Raw genomic sequence first — 25,413 nt, forward strand, 5'->3', positions numbered from 1 at the left:
TTTATATGCATATCAAACTCTATATACTTTTGTATGCTCATATAAATATATATGCATACATACGAAATAAAAACATAAGAATAGTAAAAGAAACGCTAATAATGACGAAACTAATAATAATGAAATACTACTACTACCTTTATTATTAGTAGTGGCAGTAATAATAACGAGCATTATAGCTCCATATTTGGATTGTTAAAAGAAAACTTTAATTATCCAAAGATTAGGGTATTATATTTTCCAATATTTTCATTGGTTTTGGGTTATTTTTCCATGGGATATGTTTTTAAAATTTCTTTTTATTTTTATTCATCACAATGGATTTGTTCATTAATGTCTTGTCTAACTGTTCGATTATTTTATTACTATTTGCTTGTGCACCTGAATCAGAAGGATTTCCAGAATTAATATACTTAGTATTATAATTTTTATGATTTTGTGCTATATTTCTGCTATTAATTTCTGTTGTATTTGATCCACTGTTATATGATTCCTTTTCATTTTGTAACTCTCTCATAAAACCTTTTATTCCCACCATATTTGTGTTTTTGTTTCCATTTTGATTCCATGTATTTAGTTTATTACTATCATTGCTATTGTTATGTTTATGCATATTAGCATTATTATTTTCATTATCATGGTTCCTTACAATTTGGGCTCTATTAAAATTGTTACTTAATAGTTCATCTTTTTTATTTTCCATTCCATATTTTCTATAATTGATATAATCATTTTCATTATTATTTTTGTACCCCTTTTGCTTATTGTAGTTGTCTTGTTCAATGACATGCGAATTCATTCGCCTTGAGTTATAATTTTCACTTATTAAATAGTTTTGATTCCTCATTAAATTGCTATCACTGTTATATCCATTATTATCCATACCTATTTTAATATTATTATTATTACTACCGGGCATTGCCGATATGTTGGCGCTATCTTTTCGCATTTCACTATTATTTCTATTAATATGCACATTATGCTTTGTATTCTTATCATTATTATGGTTAGAAGCAATGTTGGTAGCAACTAAATTTGTGTTATTACTATTATTTCTTAATGTATGCACTTTTCGATCCATATTTTTATTTGCTGTATTATAATTATTTCGATTCTTATGATCATAAGTTTCATTCATACTTTTATCATTCAAAGATTTTTCCATATTGTAATAAAAATCATCATCTCCTTTTTCAATAAAATTAGAATTATAAGATTTTCCATCATTTAATTCTTCTAAAAATTCATTAAAATTGTCTTCTTTTTTTGGTGATTCATTATTATCATCATAGTAGTTATCATTATTGTTTCTTTTTGGATCTTTTAATGAATTATAATTTTTCATTTTTGGATTTAACTTATTCATTGTATTGCTATTTGGTTTTTTACTACTTTGTATTAAGCTTGATATCTGATTAACGGATTGCATATTCTGATTTACTAAATTATCAAGACGATTTAAAGATGGTTTTTCGCTCTGGCTTTTATTAGATGCCCTATTTTCATTGTTGTTCTGGGCACTATGCTTATTACGATTTTTGTTGTTATTCTCACCTGTAAACGAGTCATTTTCCTCATAGGCATTACTATTCATTTTATACAAATTGCTATTTATATTGCTTATGTTATTATTTATATTATTCACATCATTATCTATAAAATTAATGTTCTTGTTAATACACATAATATTCCTATTAGACTCATTTTCTACATATTTGTCATTATGATTATCTTGATAATAACCATAATTACTCTTTGTGTCGATAATATCCGATTCGATTAAATTATTTACATTTAATGAAGCTAACATATTATTATTTTCTTGATCTTTGTTGTCTTGAAAATTTAAGCGTAAACCATTTTTAGATTTTACTGTTTCATTTAAATCACTTTTTCCCATTTTTATATTTGTGTTCATATTATTTATATTATAACTGTTGTTATATCCAACATTGTTATTATTTTCATAAACATTTCCATTCTTTGTATTATTGTGATTATCATTATTATTATAATTCATACGATCATTGTAATTGTTATCATTATATAGCTCGTTAAATTTTTCATTTCGTTCAGACTTGTGACCGTTATTCATGTTATATGAATCCTTTTCGAAATTTGCTCTTGGTTTGGGAGGATATTTTTTCTTATTTCTTTGATTAGCATTATTCTTATTTTCATTAGCATGGCTAATATTGTCGTTTCCATTATTATAATTATTTTCATAATAATCATTTTCATTAGATATTTTTTGATTACGGTGTTCTCTTTCTTGCTCACCAATATTTTCTGCATTATTTCCATAATCCGTAGTATTTTTTATGGGGTTGTTAGAAATATTTCTACTATTTTTATCTGCCATATTATTGTCATAGGTATCATTTCCATATTTATAATTCATGTTATTATTCCCTTGTTCTTGCATAAAAGTTTCATTTGATAATTCTAAGTTATTTTTTTGTTTTAAGAAAGGTTTATTTTTAAAATTTTCATTTATCACACTATCTATATATTGTATACTATTATTAATTTCGAGATTGTTGTAATTATAATTTATACTTTTTCTTCTTGTTCTTCTAATAATATCAAATTTGTTTTTTCCAATTGCTTTACCTTTGACTCTATTCTTTGATACACTCATTCTGGATAAATTAACATTCAATTTTCTATTATCATAATTTTTTAATGATATAATAGCACCCTTTCCATTTTTACTTCTACAATCTTGTAATTTATTTAATAAATTAATTTCATTTTCTTTTTCTTTAAGAGACTTGTCTTTATTTTTTAATTGTTCATGTAACAATTTTAATTGTTCTTGTATATATTCAGTATCTTTTTCATGCTTCTCTTTTATTAATAAAAATTGTTTTTTTTCTGCTTCTAAACTATTTCGATCTATTTGAATAACTGTCTGTTCATCTAGTAACTCCTTTTCTCTTTTTTCAATCATTTGGAATTGTATTTCCTTTTCTTTTAAACTGTTTTTATAATCAACTAATTGGTCTTTGACTTTTTGTAATTCATTTTTCTTGTCTTTTAGTTTTTTTTCTCGATCTTGTAATTTTGAACTATAATTTTTTAGTTCATTATCTAATGAGTCTAATTTCTCTTTTTTTTTATTTAATTCATTTTCTTTATTTTTTATTTCTGTACTCTTTTCAATTAAATCCATTTCCTTCGTTTTTAATTCTCTATCATAATTCAGTAACTCTTCTTTATTTTTTTTAATTTTCTCTAATTGTTCATCAAATAATTTTCGAGATTTTTCCATTTGAATTTTGTCATTATTTAATCCTTCCTCTCTTACATCTAAATCGTATTTGATTTTTTCTAATTTATCTTTTTCTTTTTCTATATTTTCCTTTTCTTTATTTAAATCTTCTTTTTGTTGAGATAAATTTATGATACGAATTTTAATATCATTTTCTTCCTTTTCTTTGAAAATTTTAAAATTTTTTAATTCAATATCAATTTGTTCCTTTTCTACTAATAAATTTTCTTTCTCTAAATTGATCTTTTCTTGTTGAACATATAATTTGTCTTTTTCTTCCTCTATATCTAGGTACACACCTTTTTTATAATTTTCCAATTCTTCTTGTTCTTTCATGATACGATATTTCATATTATTTTCTTCTTCTTCTAACATATTGTATTTTTTTCTTATATCCTCTTCATATTTTTCACATTTACTACGAAATTCATCTTCATATACTTTTTTCTGTTTTTCTAAATTTTCTCTTTCTTTATTAATTTTTTTTTTCTCATTATTAATTTCTGTCTGTAATCTGTTATTTTCATCATCATATTTGTTTTGTAATGATGTTTTTTCCTTTTCTAAATTTTCATTAAATTGTTCTTCTAAATATTTTTTATATTTTTCCTTTTCATCTTCGATATTTTTCATCGCCATTCTTTTATCATTTTCTATTTCTTCTTTTAATTTTGTATTTTCTTTTTCCATATCTTCTAACATCATATTTTTCGTATTTTCAATGTCTTCTAACATTAACCTTTTCATCTTTTCGACATCATTAATCATTGATATTCTTTCCTTTTTTATTTCTTCTTTCATGTAATTAATTTCTTTTTCATGCTCTTTTTGTATGTTATTTGTTTCATTCATAATTTTTATTCTCTCATCTTGAATATCATTTAGCATTTTCATTTTATCATTCTCTATTTCTTTTTTATTTTTATTTAATTCATCAATTAACTCATTATATTTATCTATTCTATTTTTTAGTTCATTTTCTTTTATTAAATTATTTCTTTCGTTTCGTCTTAATTCTTCTTCTTTACTTTGTAAATTATTATATTCACAATCAATTATCTTCTTCTTTTCTTTTTCTAACGATTCTAATTCCTTTTTTAACATTTCAAGCTCATTTTTTTCTTTCATATTCATTAATTTTTCTTCATCGATTTCTCGTCTATTCTCATTTATCATGTTTTCTTTTTTTTCTATATTTTTTTTTTCTTGTTCAATCTCTTTTTCACGCTCCTCAATTTCTTTAATTTTTTTATTAAATTCACCAAATTTTTCATCATATTCATATAATTTACTCTTGCATTTATTTTCAATAAGAATGCATTCATTCATTTTGTCTAGTAACTCTTTTTGCGCATTATCATATTTACTTTTTATGGAATTCACATATTTCTCTTTTTCGTCTATTTCATCATGCTTCTTATTAATAGATAATTCTTTTTCTTTAATTTGTGAATGAATTTTATCTATTTCTTTTTCTTTATCTGCCAACATTCCCACTTTCTTTTCAAAATTTTCTTTTTTCTTTTTTAATAACATTTTTTCTGTTTCGAGCATTTGTCTACTTTCTTCAATATGTAATTGTAATCTAGCCATTTGTTTACTTGCTTGGCATACACATACAATACTTTTAATGTCCGTCTTTTTTCGAAAATTTTTATCAAAGTTTAATGCATCATCATCATCATTGTTTGTTAAATTTTTAGTCATATTTTTTTCATTAATAAAACTATAATTGTAATTTTCATTTTTATCATTCATATTATTATCCATTTTATTTATATAAGTTGATTCGTTTTCCATTTTATTATTAAATAAATTTAAATGTTTTTTTTTTATATCATTTAAATCGAAATTTCTTAATTTTCCTAAATCATTATCAACTTTTGAGTTGCTTTCATTTCGATTATGATACGTGTTTTCATTGTAATTATTATTCAGATTATTTAAATTATTATCGTTTGTCTTGTTATTATTGGTATTTTGAGCCTCATTATTATTTCTCATTTCTATATTACCATTTGCATTTCCATTTAAATCATTCATGGTAAGATTATGTGTGTTGTTATTCATAAGAATATTATTATTTTCATTTTTCATTTTAATATATTTTTCATACGCTCTCATATTTCCACTTTTCCCCTCATTATAATAGTTTATTTTAGCTTGCATATCATCAGCATAATTTAAATAGGTATTGATTTTCGCGATATCATGTTTTCTTGTATGAACATTACTGGAATTCGAGCGTCGAGGTTTAAATGTCTTATATTCATTATTTTTATTTTTATAAAAATTATCAAAATAATTATTTTTTATATCATTCATGTTAAAATTTAGTTTCCTTTTCTCATCATCATTGTTTTTATTAATATTCATCAAGCTTTCTAATTTTTTATATTTTTTATTTATTAGATCATTTTTATTAGAGCCTTTATTTCTATTATCATTATTGAAATTAAAATTACTATAACTATCTAGCTCTTTTTCTGCCACATCATCTTTTTCGTTTGCATAATTATTTTGGTTCAACTTATTACTTGCTAAATTATTTTTAGAATTAATCTCATTACCATCATTATTATTCATATTAGTGTTATAATTGTTATACTCCGTTTTCATATTATTATTGTCATTATTATTCATGTTAGTATTATAATTATTGTACTCCGTTTTCATATTATTATTGTCATTATTATTCATGTTAGTATTATAATTATTGTACTCCGTTTTCATATTATTATTGTCATTATTATTCATGTTAGTATTATAATTACTGTACTCCGTTTTCATATTATTATTGTCATTATTATTCATGTTAGTATTATAATTATTGTACTCCGTTTTCATATTATTATTGTCATTATTATTAGCGTTATTATTATTATTATATAACATTGCATTGTTGAAATATAAGTTATTGTCTTTTATTTGATTATTATCTGGTTTTCCTCTAGTATCATTTGCATGATTAGGAAGATCCTTTTCATAACGATATTTATTTTTATATTTTTCTTGTAATTCAATTAATTTGTTTGTATCATTATAAGCTGATAAATTATTATTTAATTTATCCATATTGTTATTATATAACATATTTAGGTCAATTTTATTTGTATTACTATGTTTAGGCATATCTGCATTTGTAGAATTATATCTGATATTATTTTTCATTACATTCTCTTGATTGTTATCATCATTTCGTTTATAATTCCTATTATTATATTGAAAATTATAATTTGTTTCTTTGCTTTCGTCATCCTTTTTTTTATTATTATCGTCTATATTCCTATTGAATAAATTCTTTAAATTTAATCCTTTCATCTTTCTCAAATAATCACCAGTATTTAAGTTGTTTTTATATAATTCATAGTTATTCATTTTACTGTCTTCTTTATTTATATTATCATTATCATTTGGAATTTCATTTCCATTATTGTTTAACTTAACATCCTAATAAAATAAACCAAGAACCATAATGTATTAATTTTGTGAAGCAATATAAATGTGCAAAATGAAATTATATAAGAATATATGAATATAATAATTATTAAATAATCCTTATATCCAGAAGTAATAATAAACACAATATTGATTATTATATGAAAGAAAAATCACAAAAAAAAAATTAAAAACAAATCAACAAATGTAATATATTTATACCTTTTTTAAAAAAAATTCTGGATTTTCAGAACGGTGTCTACTATGCGTATGTTCTGCAATAAAATAAAAGTATAAAAAATTAACATATTATATTACAACATGCAATTAAAATAAAATAGATCTAGTGTATGAAATAAAAGATATTGCACAAGTAAGGAATAATACAACTAAATATATATTTTCAATTATGTATATGCCTATTATAGTAAGGTACAATGCATAATAAATTTTAATAGTAAAGTGAATATAATACAAATTGTTTCTATTGCCTACTTTTATTAGAAATATGTAATGAATCATGCGTTTCTAAATCTTCACGTTCATTTTTTTTTGAATCACCAAATGCATAAAATTTTCTCTTAGAATTGACACTACCAATAGCATCTTTTTTTTGTGTGATACTATTATATTTTACTTTATTATAATCATTATCATTTTTTAAAGTGGAATACTTACTACTATTATCATTAGTTATTAAATTATCACCTTTGGACTTTGTGTTACTACTAATTTTATTAGAAGCTACAAGCTTCGAAATATTATTATTATTACTATTAGTTTTTATATTATGTGCAATCTCTTCATTCGAAGCTTTATCCTTTGCATATAAAGCATTATGTTTGCTTATCAAATTGTTTTCACTTTTAATATTTTCTATAGTGTTATATTTACTTACAAATGAACTATAGCTACGAACCTGCTCTGTTCCAACTGCCGTATCTGCTTCGTCGTCTTTTTCTTTCTTTGGTTCTTTAAAATTGTTATCTATATCAGCATAATTAAAATTTTTGACATTTTTGTACTTTCTTTTTATATTTTCAATAATATTTTTACTTTTGCTTAATAATTTTTTGCCATTTTCAGATATATTATATGAATATACATTACTATTATTATCAATACTTTTCATTTTTTTTATTGTCTTACTTTTGAATTTATACTCATGCAATCAATTAATTTATCTTAATAATGCATATGAGTATAAATAAAAAAGAAAAGAAAAACAAGTACGCTTTCATATTATGCTATCTTTTAGCTTTTTTATTTCATTTATACTATTTGGTGATTAAATGATCTGCAATTTAATTTGTATAAAATATCGAATGAATACGAAAAAATCCATAAATATATTATGTATCCTTTCACACACATATATAATCTTTATTAACTCCTATTTAATAATATAACGTTATATATTTAAAACGATCAAACACACACAAATATGTGCTTAATATCATAAAAATATTAAACTAGAACAAATTATACAATAATTTATTTTAAAAAAATGGTAATACACATAAAAAAAATAAAATATGATAATAAGTGGGAATATAAGCATATTCTCATAAAAGTATTTAAAAAACGAAAGGCATATTTGTGATTACACCACTATAAATGAATTTTAATCCATTTCAAAAATAACAAATACGAAAACATATATGGAAAATATAATTTGCGTTCATTGTATGCATTATGCTCTCCCCTTTTTTTTATTATTTTTTGTGATAATGGTTCTTAATAAATAATAAATGGAAAATTAAGTCTATATAAATATAAAATTAATAAAAATATATGTATCAATCACTATTTAATAACTTTATTTTATCAAATGATTATTCATGCATAATTCATTATTTCATATATCTATATAAATAAAGCACAATTATATAATATGCATACACACACATATAAAATATGCATTTGTATTAATTTTTGTTGTGTATGCAAGTACATACAAATGCATATAAAAGAAATCCATTCATACTAATTTATTATACAATTATATGAATGTGTAAGTTATTGCTAATCAGTTGAATGCAAGCTTAAAAGAGTGTAAAATGAAATGAAAAAATAAATTAATAGGAGAAAAAAAAATACAAAACATTAAATATTTTTAAAGAAAGTATTCAATAAAGATAATTTTATATATGTTATTGTTAATATATTTTTTCTTATGTTTATTTATTTTTTTTTTGTCTAGAAAAAAGATAAATTTTTAAATAAAATATTAAATCTTTATAAAAATGCAGGAAATTAATTAATTAAAATGTAAAACATTACGCAAAATGGTTAGTAAAAAAAAAAAAAAAAAAATTAATTAAATCACGAATAATAAAATATATATAGAAATACTACGGGAAATAAAATTTATTAATTTTTTTAATAAATCGACGAAAGGGGAAAAAGGGAATGCAAAAAGGAATAATATGCTTCTTTTTAAATCATAATTTTTTTTTCATGGTTTTTCGTGTATTTTATTTTTATAGTAACCTTGTCTTATATATTTGTATGTGAAGGCCTATACACACATTTCCTATATTTGTTGTATCATTGAAAAATACAATTTTAATTAAAAGATAATTAATTATAAATGATCATTATATTTATTTTTATCCATAAATATATTCTTAATTTTTATTTGAAAAAATGTATAATAAAGGAAAGCATAGTAACATTTATAGACCTATATATACACCAAAAAATGTCTTTATAAATTCTTACATTGCAAATGCATCCTATCATCTCTTATTTTTTATGCATATATATAAAGTAACAAAAAGAGTGCTCTTGAGTAACATAAAGAAAGAAAATGAAAACAACTAATGAGTCTTTCAACTGAATGCATATCTATTTAAGTCATAAACTAAAGCCCGTATATAGTGATAAACCTATTAATTGATCTTCTAACCGTTTTAATAAAGTTTTAACTATAGTAATTATAGCGCAAATTGCAATATTATTTGAGAGGGAATAATATAACTCCCTATTGTTTATGAGTAAATATATAAGGTTATAAAATAATAAATTAAATGTTTTAAATAACAAATTAAAAATAATTAAATTGAAACATTAAAAGATTAGGAATAATAATGGAAAAAATAGGGTATGCAATTTAAATGCATTAACTTAATTAAATGAACAATTTAAACGTAAAAATTCAAGTATATCTATCCATGTATATAGACAGATAGATATAGTTATATATGAAATAAATATTTAAAATTTCATAAATATTTGATAAATAAATAATTACTTAATATATAAAATTGATATAAAAAAATATCACTTCAATATACATTAAAATATTTCTGTGAAAAATCATGAAACTTAAACATAATATAGTGTATAGGTAATTGGTTAAGGGATAAAACAAAATACCATAAACGATATAATACGATTACGATAAAAACAATAATAAAAAAATTTTTTTAAATTCACAAATGTACATTTGTCTTATTTTAATTAAACACATTCTTGGTATTTTTATAAATAGACATGTACAAAGTATGCATATTACGTATATTTCTAAACACCACATAATAATATTTATTAATAAGCTAATAATGCATATACTTTAGAACTTAATTTTTGTTAATTCATGTGATTTACATATGCATACAAAAGTTGTTGATTTGTATTTATAATTTTTTTTTTTTAAGGATTTCTTCATTAAATTTAGTTTTTTTATAATTCGGATTTGTAATATCCAAATTAAAGTCCTTATTTTTAATTAAATCTGCAAATCTTCCATCAAGTGCATGGTGGCTCTTAATTTTTTCAATAACATTATCATTGTTATTTCTAATTGTGCCATCTTTTTTTCTTTTAATTGTTTTCTTAGTAATAATTTTTTTAATTTCTTCATCTTTTTGTTTCAATGATTCTAAGTATGCTTTTTTCTTTAATTTCTTTTTCTCTTTGACTTTATCTAAATATTTTTCCCATGGAGTTTTGTTGTCTTCTTTCTTTTCTTTAGTCTTTAATATGTTTTTAAATACTTGAATAACTTCATCTTCTTTATCACTGTCATTATCAGGTAGTGCAAACTCTCCTTTTGCCTTACCTTTTTTATTAAATTTATTTGAATCATTATACTTATTATTTTTATTAACTAAAGAATCTTTAACACTTTCATCGCTTATCGAATCTTTATCTGAATTCATATAAGCCCATGCATTATTAATATTGTCATCATAATCCATATTGTTATCATTGTCGTCATCATAATCGTCAATTTCATCGCTTTCTTTTCCAAATGAATCATTATTATTATATATGGATATGCCCTTTTTACTATTCTTTGTGTTGTCATCAGCTAATATATCTCCTAGTAAAAGTTTTCTATAATCCTCCCTACTATTTAGAGAATTTTTATTGCCAGATACTGAATTATTTTCATATGTAGATTCACTATCACTAGAATTAGCTAAATATTCCTTTAAATCTAATTCTCTTAATTTTTCTTCAGTAAATCGTGTTGATAATAGCTTTTTTCTTTTTGGATTTTCATCCCATGATGATTTTGCACGTGTGTGCTTTAAAACTGTACTAACAGAATAATGAAATTGATAATTTTCTGGAATTTTATCACATGATTCTTTAATTTTATAATCATCAAGTGAACAATTATCATCTATTATTCGAAGATCCAAATAATTTATACAAAAATCGGCATCCATATCATTTAATTCTTCATATAAAAATTCGACTATTTCTTTATTGTGGCATTCCACTAATGCAAAATAATATCTTGACCTTTGAATTTGATATAATCGAATTTGTTCATTTTCTTCTTCAGTAATTCCTGTACTTATTATTTCATCATTGTTTTTTCCTTTTTTATAAATGTAGCGAGATTTATCTTTCATTGATGATGTATCGCCACTATCAGAGTCATTGCTATTATTTTCTTCATCTTCATCGTCACTGTTTTCTCTATAATTTTCCCCCTCTTCAGAACCCCCTTCTAATTCTTCACTTTCATCCTTACCATCTTCTTCTTCGTCGTCTTTGATACAATCAATAAAGTTGCGAGTTCTATATACAGCTTCTCCGTTTTTTCCTTTTTGATTTAAGCCATTGCATTTGATAAGGGGTCCATGTTCTTGTTCGTATTTCAATTTTTTCTCTCCATATTTGGATGTGTAAATAGTAACCTTTTTAACTGCTCTGCTTTTACCATAATCAATCGCTTTCTTCTTACCCTTTTCAAAGTTATAATATGATTCAAATAAATAAAAAATATCAGCACTTGTAATATTGTCCCAATCACAACCCAAAACTGTAAAGCGATTAGTAACATCAAATGTCATTTTAATATTTTCAACGTTTTTATTATGTTTTTTGGCTTTATTATTTTTCATATTTAAGCCATTAATTGATTTATTAATATTTTTTTTCTTCTTCTTTTTCTTCATAACATTATTTATATCTACTCCTCGAACTCCCTCACCTTTAGAATCTCGAATAATGTTACCATTTTTATCCTCTTTTATTGAACGTTTTTTTTTTAAAACTTTCTCTTCCCTTTTGCATATACCTCGTTTTTTCGAGTTTTTAATTTTACTATTATTACAGTTTTTTATATCATTTATATTTTCTTTATCTTTTTTGCTAATATTAAATAGTTCTTCCTTTTTATCAAATTCGTCATTATCAATTTTTGTGTCTGAATCAAAATCTTGCATTTCATTATTTGATTCATCCATATTATTATCTTCTTTTTTCATGTTTTTTAATTTTTTTCTAGGGGGTATTAAACTTTTATAATCACTTTCTGAGTTCGTATTTATGTCTTTTTCATCATCGCTACTATTATCTATATTTTTGTTTTTTTTTGGTAATTCTTTATTTATCTTGATATTATTACTAGTATTATCTAATTCTTCACTTAATTCATCTTCTGAATTATTTAATTCATTACTATTTTTACTTTCGTCATCATTTTCACTTTCTGTATTAATTTGGTTGTTTTTTTTTAAATTATCTGATTCATTATATGTATCATCGAATTGATCATCCATTTTTTTTTAATTAATATTTTAATCTACTATGAAATTTATGTTATTTATAAGATATATATTTCCAGATTTAAAGCATTAATACATATATATATAAATAGCAATATATTTGGTAAATATATCTTTTAATTTAATAAAATATATACTTCATAGCATTTCTAGAATGTATATAAATATGTCGTATAAAAATATATAAACTTAAATTGTGAATTCTGTATATATATTCATGCATATGTAATATATAACTTTTATTTAAATGATAATTAGCACATTTCTATCTAGAACACCAAATACAATATACATTTATAGCTATACATGTATAATAAATGCATAAACTTTCAATAAAACCGGTAATATATATATGTATACATTTAATGCATCATCTTGATATAATAGCATAAGCTAAGAATGTGATCCCCAAAAGAAAAATGTCTTAATATTTGTTTCTCTTTTTCACAAATAATATTAATGTATGTACGTAAACGAGTACATGTATATTCAAATAAATATTAATGAAATATTAATAGCTTTAACATCAAATAAAATCTCTAAAAATTAAATAAATTAAAAAGCTAAAAATAGTTAAACGAAAGCATACAATTAAGATTTTTTTATATAATTATCAAAAATATTTTCAAAATTAATATGGTACGCAGTACGATATATATATATTACATAAAATACAAATAAACATAAAACATGATGAACAGCATATGCATGATGTTGCTGTTAAAAAAAATCCCTTTAATATTAAATTAAAATAAATGTAAAAAATAATAAAAAAATAATAAATAAAAATAAAATAATAACAGTATAAAAAATATGTAAATAAAATTAAATTAGTAAACTAAATAAATATATATAAATATTATTATAATAAACACTTATGTATATAAACTGAGGGGGACATCATAACAATAAATTTATAGTATATAATATTATTCGCATACAAAATAACTATATAAAAAATATATATATATATAATTTATAAATATTCTAAAAATAATATAACATATATTTACGCGCAATTAATTCGCATAAATTTTAATATACCATAGATAATCTTCCCATATAATATATTTATAATAATAACATATATAATTATCACTTATTTAGCTTTCATGAGACTCCTAACTACTTTGTATATTATTGCATTCATAAGTTCATAACTATTTACATATATAAACATAAATAAATATAACAATGAAATATTAAGATAATAAAACACAATCAAACTTTATGAGAACATTAAAAAATCGATCTTAATAGAAATAACTATTTAATATATATATTATATATATAGAAAAAAACAGAAGAGTGTTTAACACATTTTTTAAAAATTTTAATTTACTCGGAATAGAAAATTTACGTAAGAATATGTGCATAAAAAAAAAAATATAATATTAAAAAATATGTATTTAATTAAAATATAAAACATCGATATAATAGCAATAGCCATGCACAAACACCCTATTAGCATATATTTACTATTGAATCATTGCAATATAACAAATTGAAAACGAAACAATATAGAATAATTTTCATGAAAAATGTAAACAATGCTATACCCTTTTAATGGTTGTCGAACGAATATACACAATGATAATAATTTTTGAATAGTATTTTACTATTTCTCGGAAATTCAACTTACCTTGACATAATTTTCATTTATTTTATAAAATTTCTAAAAGTATAATTAATTTTCTTTTTTTGAAAATATTATATTTATGTTAAATTAAATCTAAGGATATATCCGTTTACTTTTTATAGAATATGCACACAAAAAATATATCGAGTATAATTTGTTCATAATTAATACCCCATTCCAAAAGAAATGAAAATATATGATGTTGTAATTAATTCTTAAGACTTTGTATAACTAAAGGTGTTTTATTTTTTTAATATCAATATTTTTTACTATAATATGTAAAAAGGAATAATTCTATAAAAAAATTATTTACCACATATATGTTTCACCATTTTAAACTATAAATCCTACATACCCGTATTAATAACTATTCTTATCTTAACTATTTTTTAAATTAATGTTTTAATTGTATTTGTATTAATTTTCGTTTTGGTAACAAAAATAATATCTTATATAGCTAATACATTTTGTATTCTTTTTCGTTATGGCTTAAGACAAAGTATAAAATAAAGCAAAAACAACGGTTTCATTACACATAATAAATGTAAAAAAGGCATTATAGTTATATAATTTGTAAATCATAGAAAATGGTATATGTTTTTTTTTAATTAGCTATTACTTATATTAAATGATAGCAGTTTCAAATAATTCTTGAAATAAAACGGATGGAAAATATATGTTTTTATTTCTTTATAATAAAGGTTATCCATTTAAATCTAATGGTAAAATGTGTAAAAATGAGGAAAGTATATTACCATTTTACAAATATATATTTATAAAATATAATACTCCCATATATACATTTATGAAGGTTAGACAATCATGTATGAAGAGAGCGAAATAACGATGGATATAAAGTAAGAATACACATTCCCATATATATCCTTATGTAACTTTTTATATAGAAATGTGTTATTTTTCTATTTGTTCCCATTCCGATTAATGCAATTAAAATATAAATATGAAACTAATAATTTACTATTCCATTTTTTATATTGTACTAATTAGCGATTCCAATTGGCTTTTCTATAAATAGGAATTAAAATATTATATAAAAAAGGGGATGATAATTTAAAATGCATATTAACATGAATATATATATGCATCATTTTCAAAATAAAAACATATAAAAATGACACTTTCATTACTTATAAAATTCATTTTATAATTTGGTTATTAGAGAAAATATTATATGTATTGTTCATCTATTTTTTATACTTGGTTTTGTGAATAATCCATGAAATATTTATTCGACGCCAGGCCCTGTATTTTTTTTACATACAAAAGAGAAAAAAGACAGATGAAACATATGCATCCATACGTATATATACATTTATGAAATAACTATATGAAATAAAAATAAACCTTTCTAAAATAGTTTTGGGTTTCATATTTTTCTATGTGTCTATTGTTTTCTCTATATAAAAAAAATATGGTATACATTCCTTAGTGCTAATAGTGTAAATATATTATTTTATACTATGGAATAACTAATTTATTTTATATTCTTTAAATTAACATTTGTTTTACTAGGTCCCCACTTAAGGGGGATTCGGTATAATGAACATTAATCACAGGATAAGGTGGTTCGTTCTAAATTTTGAAATTGTATTTTAGTATTAAATGTGGTACAATGAGATTAATGAAAAGGAGATATATCATATTTTTAAAAAATAAGAAAAGAAAATTATAAACATGTTAATTTACCATGTCCCTATCGATTTGAAGAAATGCGCTATGCTTGTTTTCATTCTCGACTTTTATTAATGCATTATTTAAATTAAGACACATTAAAAAAAACACAAATAAAAAAATTAATTTTATCACCATTTTTTCTCTTTTTAAAAAGCAAAATAACTCAAAATAAATAAATAATTACAAAGATAATAAATTTAAACAACAATAATAAAAATAATTATAACCTAAATAAAACACCAGCATTATAATACTTACCTAAATAACTACAATATGAATAATAATATATTCAAAATTTTTACTTTTTTGAAAAATTCAAAATTATTAAATAATAATGGAAAAAAATAAGAGAAGACAATTTATTTCCTACAAGCCTTACTAAAATAGGTAAATTTATGATAAGCATTACAAGCTTGTTCTTGTGTGTATATACTCTAATTAAGAGATATTATTTATTTTATTGTCTATATATTTTTACATTTTTTATAAACTATCTTCTTTATTTTATTGATTACCAATTTGTAACAAAATTATGTATGAATAATATAAGGAAAATTTTAGTTGGAAATTTTTATTTATAAACAGAAATAAAATTATAATAGCATAAATAATATATATTTTTCCGAAAAATATTTAGTTATGTTTTATCTCCCTATCCCCTTATGAGAAATTAAGATTATACAAAATGGAATAGGCAATATTTATAAAAAGAAACCACGGGAATATAAATGCACATATGTGTTGTTCACAATGTGGTCCCCTGTGGTTTGGTTTGTGAAACAGTTTAGTGGTTGTTGGAAATTTAATACGAAAAAATTATGACAAAATAAAATAAGACACTATATTAATTTAAAAAATATAAGGAATTAAAATTTGCAAACAATTTTTTGCAGCTAAAAAAACACGTAACATTAATAAAATGGATGCCTGAATTTATATATAAAGACAAATAACACATATACAAATCGCATGTTTACATGCAATATAGCTGTAAAAATATTTTTTGATATAAAACTAAATGTTTTTTTCGAATAACCAATAACCAGAAAGCATCATACTATATTCTTTCAAATCGTGCATGTCATAGAGCTATTTAAAGACATTATTTACTTCATTTTAATTAGGATGGTTATAAAAAAAAATAAATTAATTAAATTCAAATTAAACACAAATCAAATATGAAAAAACATCACCTTTTTTAATTTTTTTTTGGTTATTATAATTTTAAAATAAATGCCATTTTTCTTTTTTATAAAATCAAATAAATATGCTTACATATAAAATATGTATTTATAACAAATGCTTATATAAATAATATATATATATATAAAATAATTAATAAATTAATCTTTACATTTTGGTGTCTTTTCTTTGGTTCTTTATCATTTGAGTAAAAATGTATAATTCCAATAGTAATACACATCAAAAATCCAACACAGTAAGTGTTTATAATACAAGGACTGGAAATGTAAGTAAAACAAAATTGATTCGGTTGGTAAATGGCCACTATAGACGAGTAGTAGATATTTCAAACAAAGACGAAAAAGAGATCTTATTTAGAACATGCACATGCCCATACCCTAGCCCTAGGAGCGAAGATACTAGTAAGTTTGTATTAATATTAGATAGTAGTAAATAATATATAATTATATTTTTTTTCTTGTTGTTATTTTTTTATATTTTTTACCTTAATCAGGAAACGCATATATACCACCCGCAAATAATGTACCAACTATCTCATATAGAAAAAGGATGTATTCTTCCTTTGGGAATAAAGAAAGCAATGATATTCAAAAAGATGAATCAACTACTGAAAATGAAGATTTGTCCGAAACGTCATCGAAACAAGAAAGTACAATAGACGACGGAACAGAGAGTTTAATTAATAGTAAAGAAACTGATGATGATAATCAATTTGAACGATTATTCGAAGAAGTAGAAGAAGAAGAAGAAAAAAGGGAAGACTTAGTTGAAGAAGAAGAAAGCTTGATTGAAGAAAAAGAAGAAAGTTTAATTGAAGAAAAAGAAGAAAGTTTAATTGAAGAAAAAGAAGAAAGCATAATTGAAGAAAAAGAAGAAAGCTTAGTTGAAGAAAAAGAAGAAAGCGTAATTGAGGAGAAAAAAGAAGAGATAATTGAGAAGAAAAAAGAAATCCCACCTAAAAATAAAACATTAATATTGCCTTCCAAAACATTGATGAAAGGAATAAAAACTAATATTTACTTTTTATCAAATAAAGAAAAAATTCAAGTTATATTGTGTTATAATTACAAATGTGATGCTGTTGTATTTGAAAAGGGGGCGTTTTTAAGATATCTATACATAAAATCTATTAATAATATTATATTAAATGAACGAATGATTGAGGAGTTGTGTAAAAATGAAAACTTAAAATATATATTAGCATGCAATTCCATTGTTGTAGAATCTAGCGATTTTATAAAACCTTTGATTATTGAATTCGAATCTTCAAATTCAAAAAATGTATTTGTTAAACATATAAAACATAATTCACAAAAAGAAATGGATATTAATAAATTCAATGAATATATGCGTGACCTTAAATCAAATGAAAAATTGCGTCTTAAAAAAGTTGAACGATTTCATTCCATAAATTTGGCATCCAACCATTGAAGGAATGTACCTTATCCTTATTATTGCTATTTTATTATTTTATTAAAATAAAAATTTTTTTTTATACTTTTTTGTGGATATTTTTTGGTGAGTACCCGTTAATATAATACTTACATTGTACATAAGATGATTATATATAGTGTGTACATATCCTTTATACTTCCTACACTTTATATGTTACATCGTATATATATATACATATACCCGCTCACTATTTTCAAATGTGTTACATATTTTTTCCCCGAATTTGATTTTTACACAACTATATTCTACATTAAATAAAAGCTATATACCAAAAAACGCATATTAAAAATATACCTTTATTAATCTTTTAAAACGTATTAAAATAAATCATTGTATATAATATATATATTTATTTGTAACACAAAGATAAAATAAAATTAAATCAAAGATAAAGAAATAAGAAAAAAGAGATAATGGTTATTATCACCCCAAAACACTTTTTGCCCTCACATATATAAAATATATTTACTTATATATTTGGTTCTTCTTGTTATTCATCCATTTTGTTTCCTTCTGTAGATTCATTATTCTGCTTTCCTTACCTATTTTAGGAATTTTTATTACATACTATTTTTGGGAGATGTGTTAATAAACAAAAAATTGCGTGAGCACAATTTTCCTTATGATATTATGCATATATATATTATATATCACCTACATTTTTGAAGATTTTATTTCGTGATATATTTCTTTTAAATTCGTACTTATTTATTTTATTTTTTATAACTTTAAACATATCATAATTTTTAACATATATAATAATAAATAAATAAACTGTTATAAATGAATAGCATTTTCAGTAGCATAAAATAATACCCCATTTAAGTTCAATTGTCATTGTAGCTTGTATTATAAAAGCTTATTTTTTTATGAAAAACACACAAATATCCACATATATAGTAAATGAAAGAATGTGTGATAGCATTTATCATGAGTTGAAAATGAGGAAATAGAAATATATGTAATGGCATGTTTTATTTTACCAATTTAATTATTTTAAATATGACAAAAGGAAGCATAATTCACTTAAAAATTATGAGTATACAATACTTGTAATGCTTTATAAAATTTTTTATACCAATAAACAGAATATGCTTTTCTTAAAAAAGCCATGATAATTTTGAAGATCCTTTTTATGTTCATAGGTCTAATTCAGTCATTTATGATAAAAAAGGTAACTAGAAAATATATTTTTTGGTATACCCATAACAGTGGCATTCATCCTTTGCTCTCCCATAATATGTATATTTTTCGTATATATATATTTTTAATTTATTTATTTTCGCTGATTATGTAGATAAAATGGGGGGACGAAAACTTGCATGGTAGCCCGTTTCGGTTATACAGGGCAAAATATTTTAGAAAATTCAAAACAATACCATATATTAGAGATTCTGGAGAAAATCACATAAAGGAATTAACAAGAGAACGTGTAAAATTAAACAAGCATACAGCAAATCCAATAACACGCGGAGCTAATTTTCTCTTTATATGTAATTTGGACAATAGATTATCATCTCAAGATGTTACTCATTTTTTTAACTATTTTATTGGTATTGGAAGTTGTGTAGCTCAAATAAAAAGAAATAGATACACGGGTAATGAAAATAAATAATTATGCATAAAGGCCCATATAACGAATATTACGATTTACACAATTGTTACGATTTTTGTATACCCTGATATTTTATTTTTTGGATCTTAGTCTTTTACTTCTTCATTTCTCAATTCCAATATAATTTATTTTTTATAGGAAGAAACATGGGACATGGGATTTTGAAATTTAAAAAAGCTGAGGATGCAACAATTGTTTTATTAAATTATCAAGGAATAAAGTTGGGAGAAAAAAATATAATTTTAACAGAAGCTTTTAAAAATGATTATTTAGAGCAAAAAAAGCATATATGTAATATATATAAGCCACCCACATAAACCCACATTCCAGATTCACCATATATTATAAGTATAATTAATTTGATAACAACTTTGTAATAAAAAATTTAACCATTTCTCGAGTCACAGACTCGTATATATATAAATATATAATCATAATTTATCAAAAGTTATTTGAAAGTTTAGCATAAAGAATAAAAAATTAATTCACAAAAAAAATTAATAATCAAATGAATGAATAATATCAAAATACTCAAAGAGGTTAACAAACAATATACAAATCTCAAAGAAACAAAATAAAATACACACTAATGTGTAGAAATGCATGGATCTTCGCTCCATCCCGCTCTTTTTTTTTGTACATTTTTAATAGTTTTCTTTCTTATCCTTTTTTTTTGTTAATTTTTCCAAAAATCTAATACAATTTTCACTGCATTGCTTAATTGTTGTTCATAATTTTTTGATACATCTATTTCATTTAATGGGATATTATATCTTTTTATAAATCTATTTAATATCCATCTTCTTTGTCTTTTCGCATATTGATATGTTTTTCTAAATAAGTTATCTTTACATTTGTTAAATAAATCATTATCATCAATATTATTTATTTTTTTTTCAATATAACTATCAAACTCTTTATATGCAATACTTTGACGTATACCTTTTCCTTTTAATTTTGTATTTGTATTATTTGGCATTTTTTTTAATTTTATTCCTTCTTCTAGTAATCCTTTTGAAATCATTATATTTATTCTTTTTTCAATTTTGTCTTTTAATATACAATCATCTTTATGATCTAAATAAAAAAAGCAAGGTGCATATCGCGTTTTATCGAGGTTATTATTTTTATGGCACTTCATTTTTATTAAATCACTATGTTTTTTATTAAATGTATAAAAAATATCTAAACTTCTACAAATTCTTTTTCTATCATTTTTGTGTAATTCTTCAGCTCTTTCTGGATCAACCATTTTCAGCTCTTCATGCAATTCATCATTTGTTTTATTTGTATAATCATCATGTTTTATTTTATCGATTTCAATATCATTCTCTTTCCTTATATCTACAACTGATTCCCACAATAAAGATTCTATATATAATAATGTCCCCCCAGCAACAATTGGCACCATATTTCTATCATTAATAGATTCAATAATTGGAATAGCATAATTAACAAATTTATGAGCATTAAATTCTTCGGTGTTATCACATACATCTAGCATATGGTGCTTTATATCCCCCATCTCTTCATTTTCTACTTTTGCTACTCCAACACTAAAATTTTTATATACCTGCATTGAATCAGCACTTATTATTTCCCCTTTTATATCATGCTTTAATAGTTCGTTGTTTAAATCGATGCTAAATTGAGTTTTTCCACTGCATGTTATTCCCATGATTATAACAACTTTTTTTTTCTTTTCTTTTGTATTCATATTAAAACATGATAAATTAATTTCATCATTACATTTTGATGCTGAATCATTTTTCTCACCATTTTTTTGGTTGTCAATCAAAATTTCGTTACCTAAATTTGACTCCTCTCTTTTTTCAATACTAGCTAAAGTGCTATCATGCTCCATTTTGTCCACTTTTGAGGGGTCTTTACTTAAATCTGTTAATACATCTATCAATTCAATATTTTTTACATCATCTGTTTTGCTTTTTTGGCAATAAATTGCATTTCTTTTTTTAATGGTTGTATCGTTCAATAGTTTATTGCTTATATATCGAAAAGTAAACCTTCTATTGTTATGACAAACTTTTCTTTTTATATAATTTTCCTTTTTATAATTATAATAAAGTTTTGTATTATACTTTTTGAAACACTTTTTAATACTCGATGAAAATTTTCTACCTATACAATAACTGTTTCCAAATAATCTGCTATTATATGTATAATTATTATCCCTTTTTAAGTATATGTATGTTTTGTTTATTTCATGAAAAGCCTTAATTTTCAAAGAAATGCATATTGAGAAAATTATGTATATTATTATATAAACATGTATCTTATAAAACATTTGGATTTTTATGTTGTAATGTATATATACATATTTTCCTCAGTTCGTTATATATAAACACAATTATAGCCCTACATATTTTTCGTATAGTCTTATATAAAAAACGGTCTCAAACAAATAAAATATACGTATATACTATTATTATTTCAACATGAGTCTATTTATTTTTACATTACTAATTTATTATATTATTAAAAAAACAAGAGAAGCATAGAATGAAGAACATGAAAAATTAAAGACTATAATTTGCTTCGTTCTCTTGAAATAATTACATTTTCAAACTAATTTAGTTAATATAATTTTATTCATATAAAAAAATATATTTTACCTTTTTTATAAAATATTATTAAGCCATGCATGTAATAATATTTACGATGCGAAAAAATAAAATTGTATACAAAACAAAAAAAAATTAAAAAAACGATACAACATATTTATCACTATTATATATATATATTTATTTATTTATTTAAATAAATAAATGGACAAAACACATTGACAATATTTTAAACAAGCTGGTCACTACACTTACATCATTTTCAAACTTTCCAATTTCATTGTTTCAACTATTGGGGAGTACTGTGCTATAACTTTAGATATAGAAAAATGTAGAGCGTCTTTTATCATTTCGCTTTGGGCTTTTAATAACTTCATTTGTAATTCTAATATTTTTTGGCGTTCCAACTGTTCAGAAATATCTCTTCTTTTTTGCATTTGCATCACAAGTTCATCAATCGTTGGGTAACTAAAATTATTTGGAAAAAACATATCACATAAATGGAAATTATAAATAAAAACTACTATTATATTTCACATAATTATGAATTCCATCTTTTTAAAATACCCATAATCAGTTTGACTTATTTTTACATTCAATATATTTCCCACATTCTCATCTGTTGTATCCTCTATAAATGATGACTGTTTTTGATATTTTTCCTAAAAAGTTATAAAATAAAAAATGTTAATAATTTAGGAGTAATTTAAAATATTTCAATATTAATCGTCCTCTATACAATTTAGTATTACTTTAATTTTTTCTGTTTCATCTCTTTTTCCCATTTCTTTCAACTCCTTTTCCAATGCTCTATGGACAATCTATTATAATATAGGGTGAAATACCAATAAAAAAATTACATATATTAAAATATATTGAAACTGTGTACAAAAAGAAAGATACTATAAATGGAGCATAACATTTTTATCAACTAAGAATGGGTTTAATTGAAGTTGAATTTGTTTTTCTAGCTCAAGAATTGTTATTTCCGTCAGAATCCCGAATTCAGATATTGCTGTTTCAAACATCTTTGTAAAATGAACAAATCAAAAAATATTTAAATCTTAATATATGAGCAATATTCGTATTCATGTATATATATATATATATATATATGGCTGTGTGCATATATGCCTATAGTTCAACTATCCCTTATTACCGCTACTTCTTCATCTGTTCTATATTGTTCGATTTCCACTATTTTTTCCTTTATTTCAGCACTAGGCTCATTTGCTTCTGATAACTAAAAAATTTATAAATTGCACATTAGTTTAAAGTACCTTTTTAATGATGTTGCTATGCTTATAACAATTGTATGACTCTTATTATTCATAAATGGATGTCGATTATTTAATTATGCAGATTCACTTACATATATCTTAACAGATGGTATAGTTTTATTAATATAATTTTGTTGCAAAAAGGAAGTATGATTTCTAAGTTCTGGTGGGGGAAGCGGGCCACTTTTTTCGGTATTTCTTTTTTGTAACTTTTTTAAATTATTTTCTTCAGATGGTTCTGATACTTTTCGAAGTCTATCTGTTTTTAAAGTTTTCACCGAACTAGAAACAACGAAACCTAATATATTGGGATCACTAAAAATACTTAACATTTTTTTAATTGTGTCGTCTATTCTTATTTTAGAATTTGCCAAAGATTTATTATATTCATCTTCTAATTTTTGCATAATTCCCTAAATATTATTCACAAAAACATTTAAATTGTTACTTCCCGTATTTTTTATTTTACTGTTTGATCACATCATCATTTATGTATATGGCATTATTTATGCGGCATTTTTAATTTATTATATATCATTTTATTTTATGTCCATTTATACCTCTTCTAATTTAAGCCTAGCAGATTCGAGAATCTTTATTTCTGCTGAAACTTGGGGTAATGGCTATAAAAAGAAGAAATCAATGTTCTCACATAATTAGTGAATAATTTTTTACTAAATTTTCATTTTTATGTAATAAATTGTATTATTGTTTATATAATTCTTATTATAATTCTGTTAATTTTCTTAACATTTTCTGGAGGACTTAGTTTAACTTCTATTGAGGGTAACGATTTTGAGTTGTATTTATAATCTGTCGACCATCCTTGGGTTTCCTAATAAAAAAATAAACATATCATTAGGAATATATTTCAATTATGATATATATAAGTACATACTTCAATATGTTTATTTAATATTTTTTCCCTACTTCATCAGACATGATTATCTGAAGAAATTGTGACGCCAAAACACCACAAAATAAAAGAAAATTTAGTCTATATAACATTTTATTTATTTATTATTATAAAATAACAGAATAATTATATTTATATGTTTAATTTTGTTAAATTTGAAGTTTTAAAAAATTCAAGTAGGCGCATACATGCATGATACACATTACAACACTTTTCTTTTAATTATAAAATAAGCATGCAAAAAAGATAAAGAAAAAATGGTATTTTAATATAAAAAGAACAAG

At 22.5% G+C, this 25,413-nt stretch overlaps 7 protein-coding genes across 7 annotated transcripts; 2 read left to right on the forward strand and 5 right to left on the reverse strand.

Annotated features, from left to right (window-relative positions):
* Positions 1 to 286: 286 nt before the first annotated feature.
* On the reverse strand, positions 287 to 7,844 carry PVVCY_0600600 (conserved Plasmodium protein, unknown function; the record flags this gene model as incomplete). Its single annotated transcript, XM_037634108.1, has 3 exons — positions 287 to 6,724; positions 6,935 to 6,987; positions 7,208 to 7,844. The coding sequence occupies 3 exons, from the start codon at positions 7,842 to 7,844 to the stop codon at positions 287 to 289; spliced, it is 7,128 nt and encodes a 2,375-aa protein (XP_037490257.1).
* Positions 7,845 to 10,353: 2,509 nt separating this feature from the next.
* PVVCY_0600610 (small subunit rRNA processing factor, putative) lies at positions 10,354 to 12,738 on the reverse strand (the record flags this gene model as incomplete). Its single annotated transcript, XM_008627204.1, has 1 exon — positions 10,354 to 12,738. The coding sequence occupies one exon, from the start codon at positions 12,736 to 12,738 to the stop codon at positions 10,354 to 10,356; it is 2,385 nt and encodes a 794-aa protein (XP_008625426.1).
* Positions 12,739 to 15,085: 2,347 nt separating this feature from the next.
* On the reverse strand, positions 15,086 to 16,213 carry PVVCY_0600620 (conserved Plasmodium protein, unknown function; the record flags this gene model as incomplete). Its single annotated transcript, XM_008627205.2, has 6 exons — positions 15,086 to 15,099; positions 15,385 to 15,409; positions 15,602 to 15,646; positions 15,749 to 15,800; positions 15,903 to 15,976; positions 16,091 to 16,213. 6 exons carry the CDS (start codon positions 16,211 to 16,213, stop codon positions 15,086 to 15,088), a joined length of 333 nt encoding a protein of 110 aa, XP_008625427.2.
* Positions 16,214 to 17,474: 1,261 nt separating this feature from the next.
* PVVCY_0600630 (conserved Plasmodium protein, unknown function) lies at positions 17,475 to 18,712 on the forward strand (the record flags this gene model as incomplete). The annotated part of the gene is made up of 2 exons (XM_008627206.1): positions 17,475 to 17,682; positions 17,775 to 18,712. The coding sequence occupies 2 exons, from the start codon at positions 17,475 to 17,477 to the stop codon at positions 18,710 to 18,712; spliced, it is 1,146 nt and encodes a 381-aa protein (XP_008625428.1).
* Positions 18,713 to 19,847: 1,135 nt separating this feature from the next.
* Positions 19,848 to 20,668, forward strand: PVVCY_0600640 (RNA-binding protein, putative; the record flags this gene model as incomplete). Its single annotated transcript, XM_008627207.1, has 3 exons — positions 19,848 to 19,910; positions 20,034 to 20,334; positions 20,490 to 20,668. The coding sequence occupies 3 exons, from the start codon at positions 19,848 to 19,850 to the stop codon at positions 20,666 to 20,668; spliced, it is 543 nt and encodes a 180-aa protein (XP_008625429.1).
* A 359-nt stretch (positions 20,669 to 21,027) lies between these two features.
* PVVCY_0600650 (tRNA delta(2)-isopentenylpyrophosphate transferase, putative) lies at positions 21,028 to 22,656 on the reverse strand (the record flags this gene model as incomplete). The annotated part of the gene is made up of 1 exon (XM_008627208.1): positions 21,028 to 22,656. The coding sequence occupies one exon, from the start codon at positions 22,654 to 22,656 to the stop codon at positions 21,028 to 21,030; it is 1,629 nt and encodes a 542-aa protein (XP_008625430.1).
* Positions 22,657 to 23,184: 528 nt separating this feature from the next.
* On the reverse strand, positions 23,185 to 25,221 carry PVVCY_0600660 (blood stage antigen 41-3 precursor, putative; the record flags this gene model as incomplete). Its single annotated transcript, XM_008627209.1, has 9 exons — positions 23,185 to 23,401; positions 23,501 to 23,595; positions 23,686 to 23,754; positions 23,854 to 23,961; positions 24,093 to 24,176; positions 24,306 to 24,626; positions 24,774 to 24,836; positions 24,965 to 25,048; positions 25,144 to 25,221. The coding sequence occupies 9 exons, from the start codon at positions 25,219 to 25,221 to the stop codon at positions 23,185 to 23,187; spliced, it is 1,119 nt and encodes a 372-aa protein (XP_008625431.1).
* Positions 25,222 to 25,413: the final 192 nt, after the last annotated feature.

This window comes from Plasmodium vinckei, assembly GCF_900681995.1.
Source record: "Plasmodium vinckei vinckei genome assembly, chromosome: PVVCY_06".
NCBI classification, from domain to species: domain Eukaryota; phylum Apicomplexa; class Aconoidasida; order Haemosporida; family Plasmodiidae; genus Plasmodium; species Plasmodium vinckei.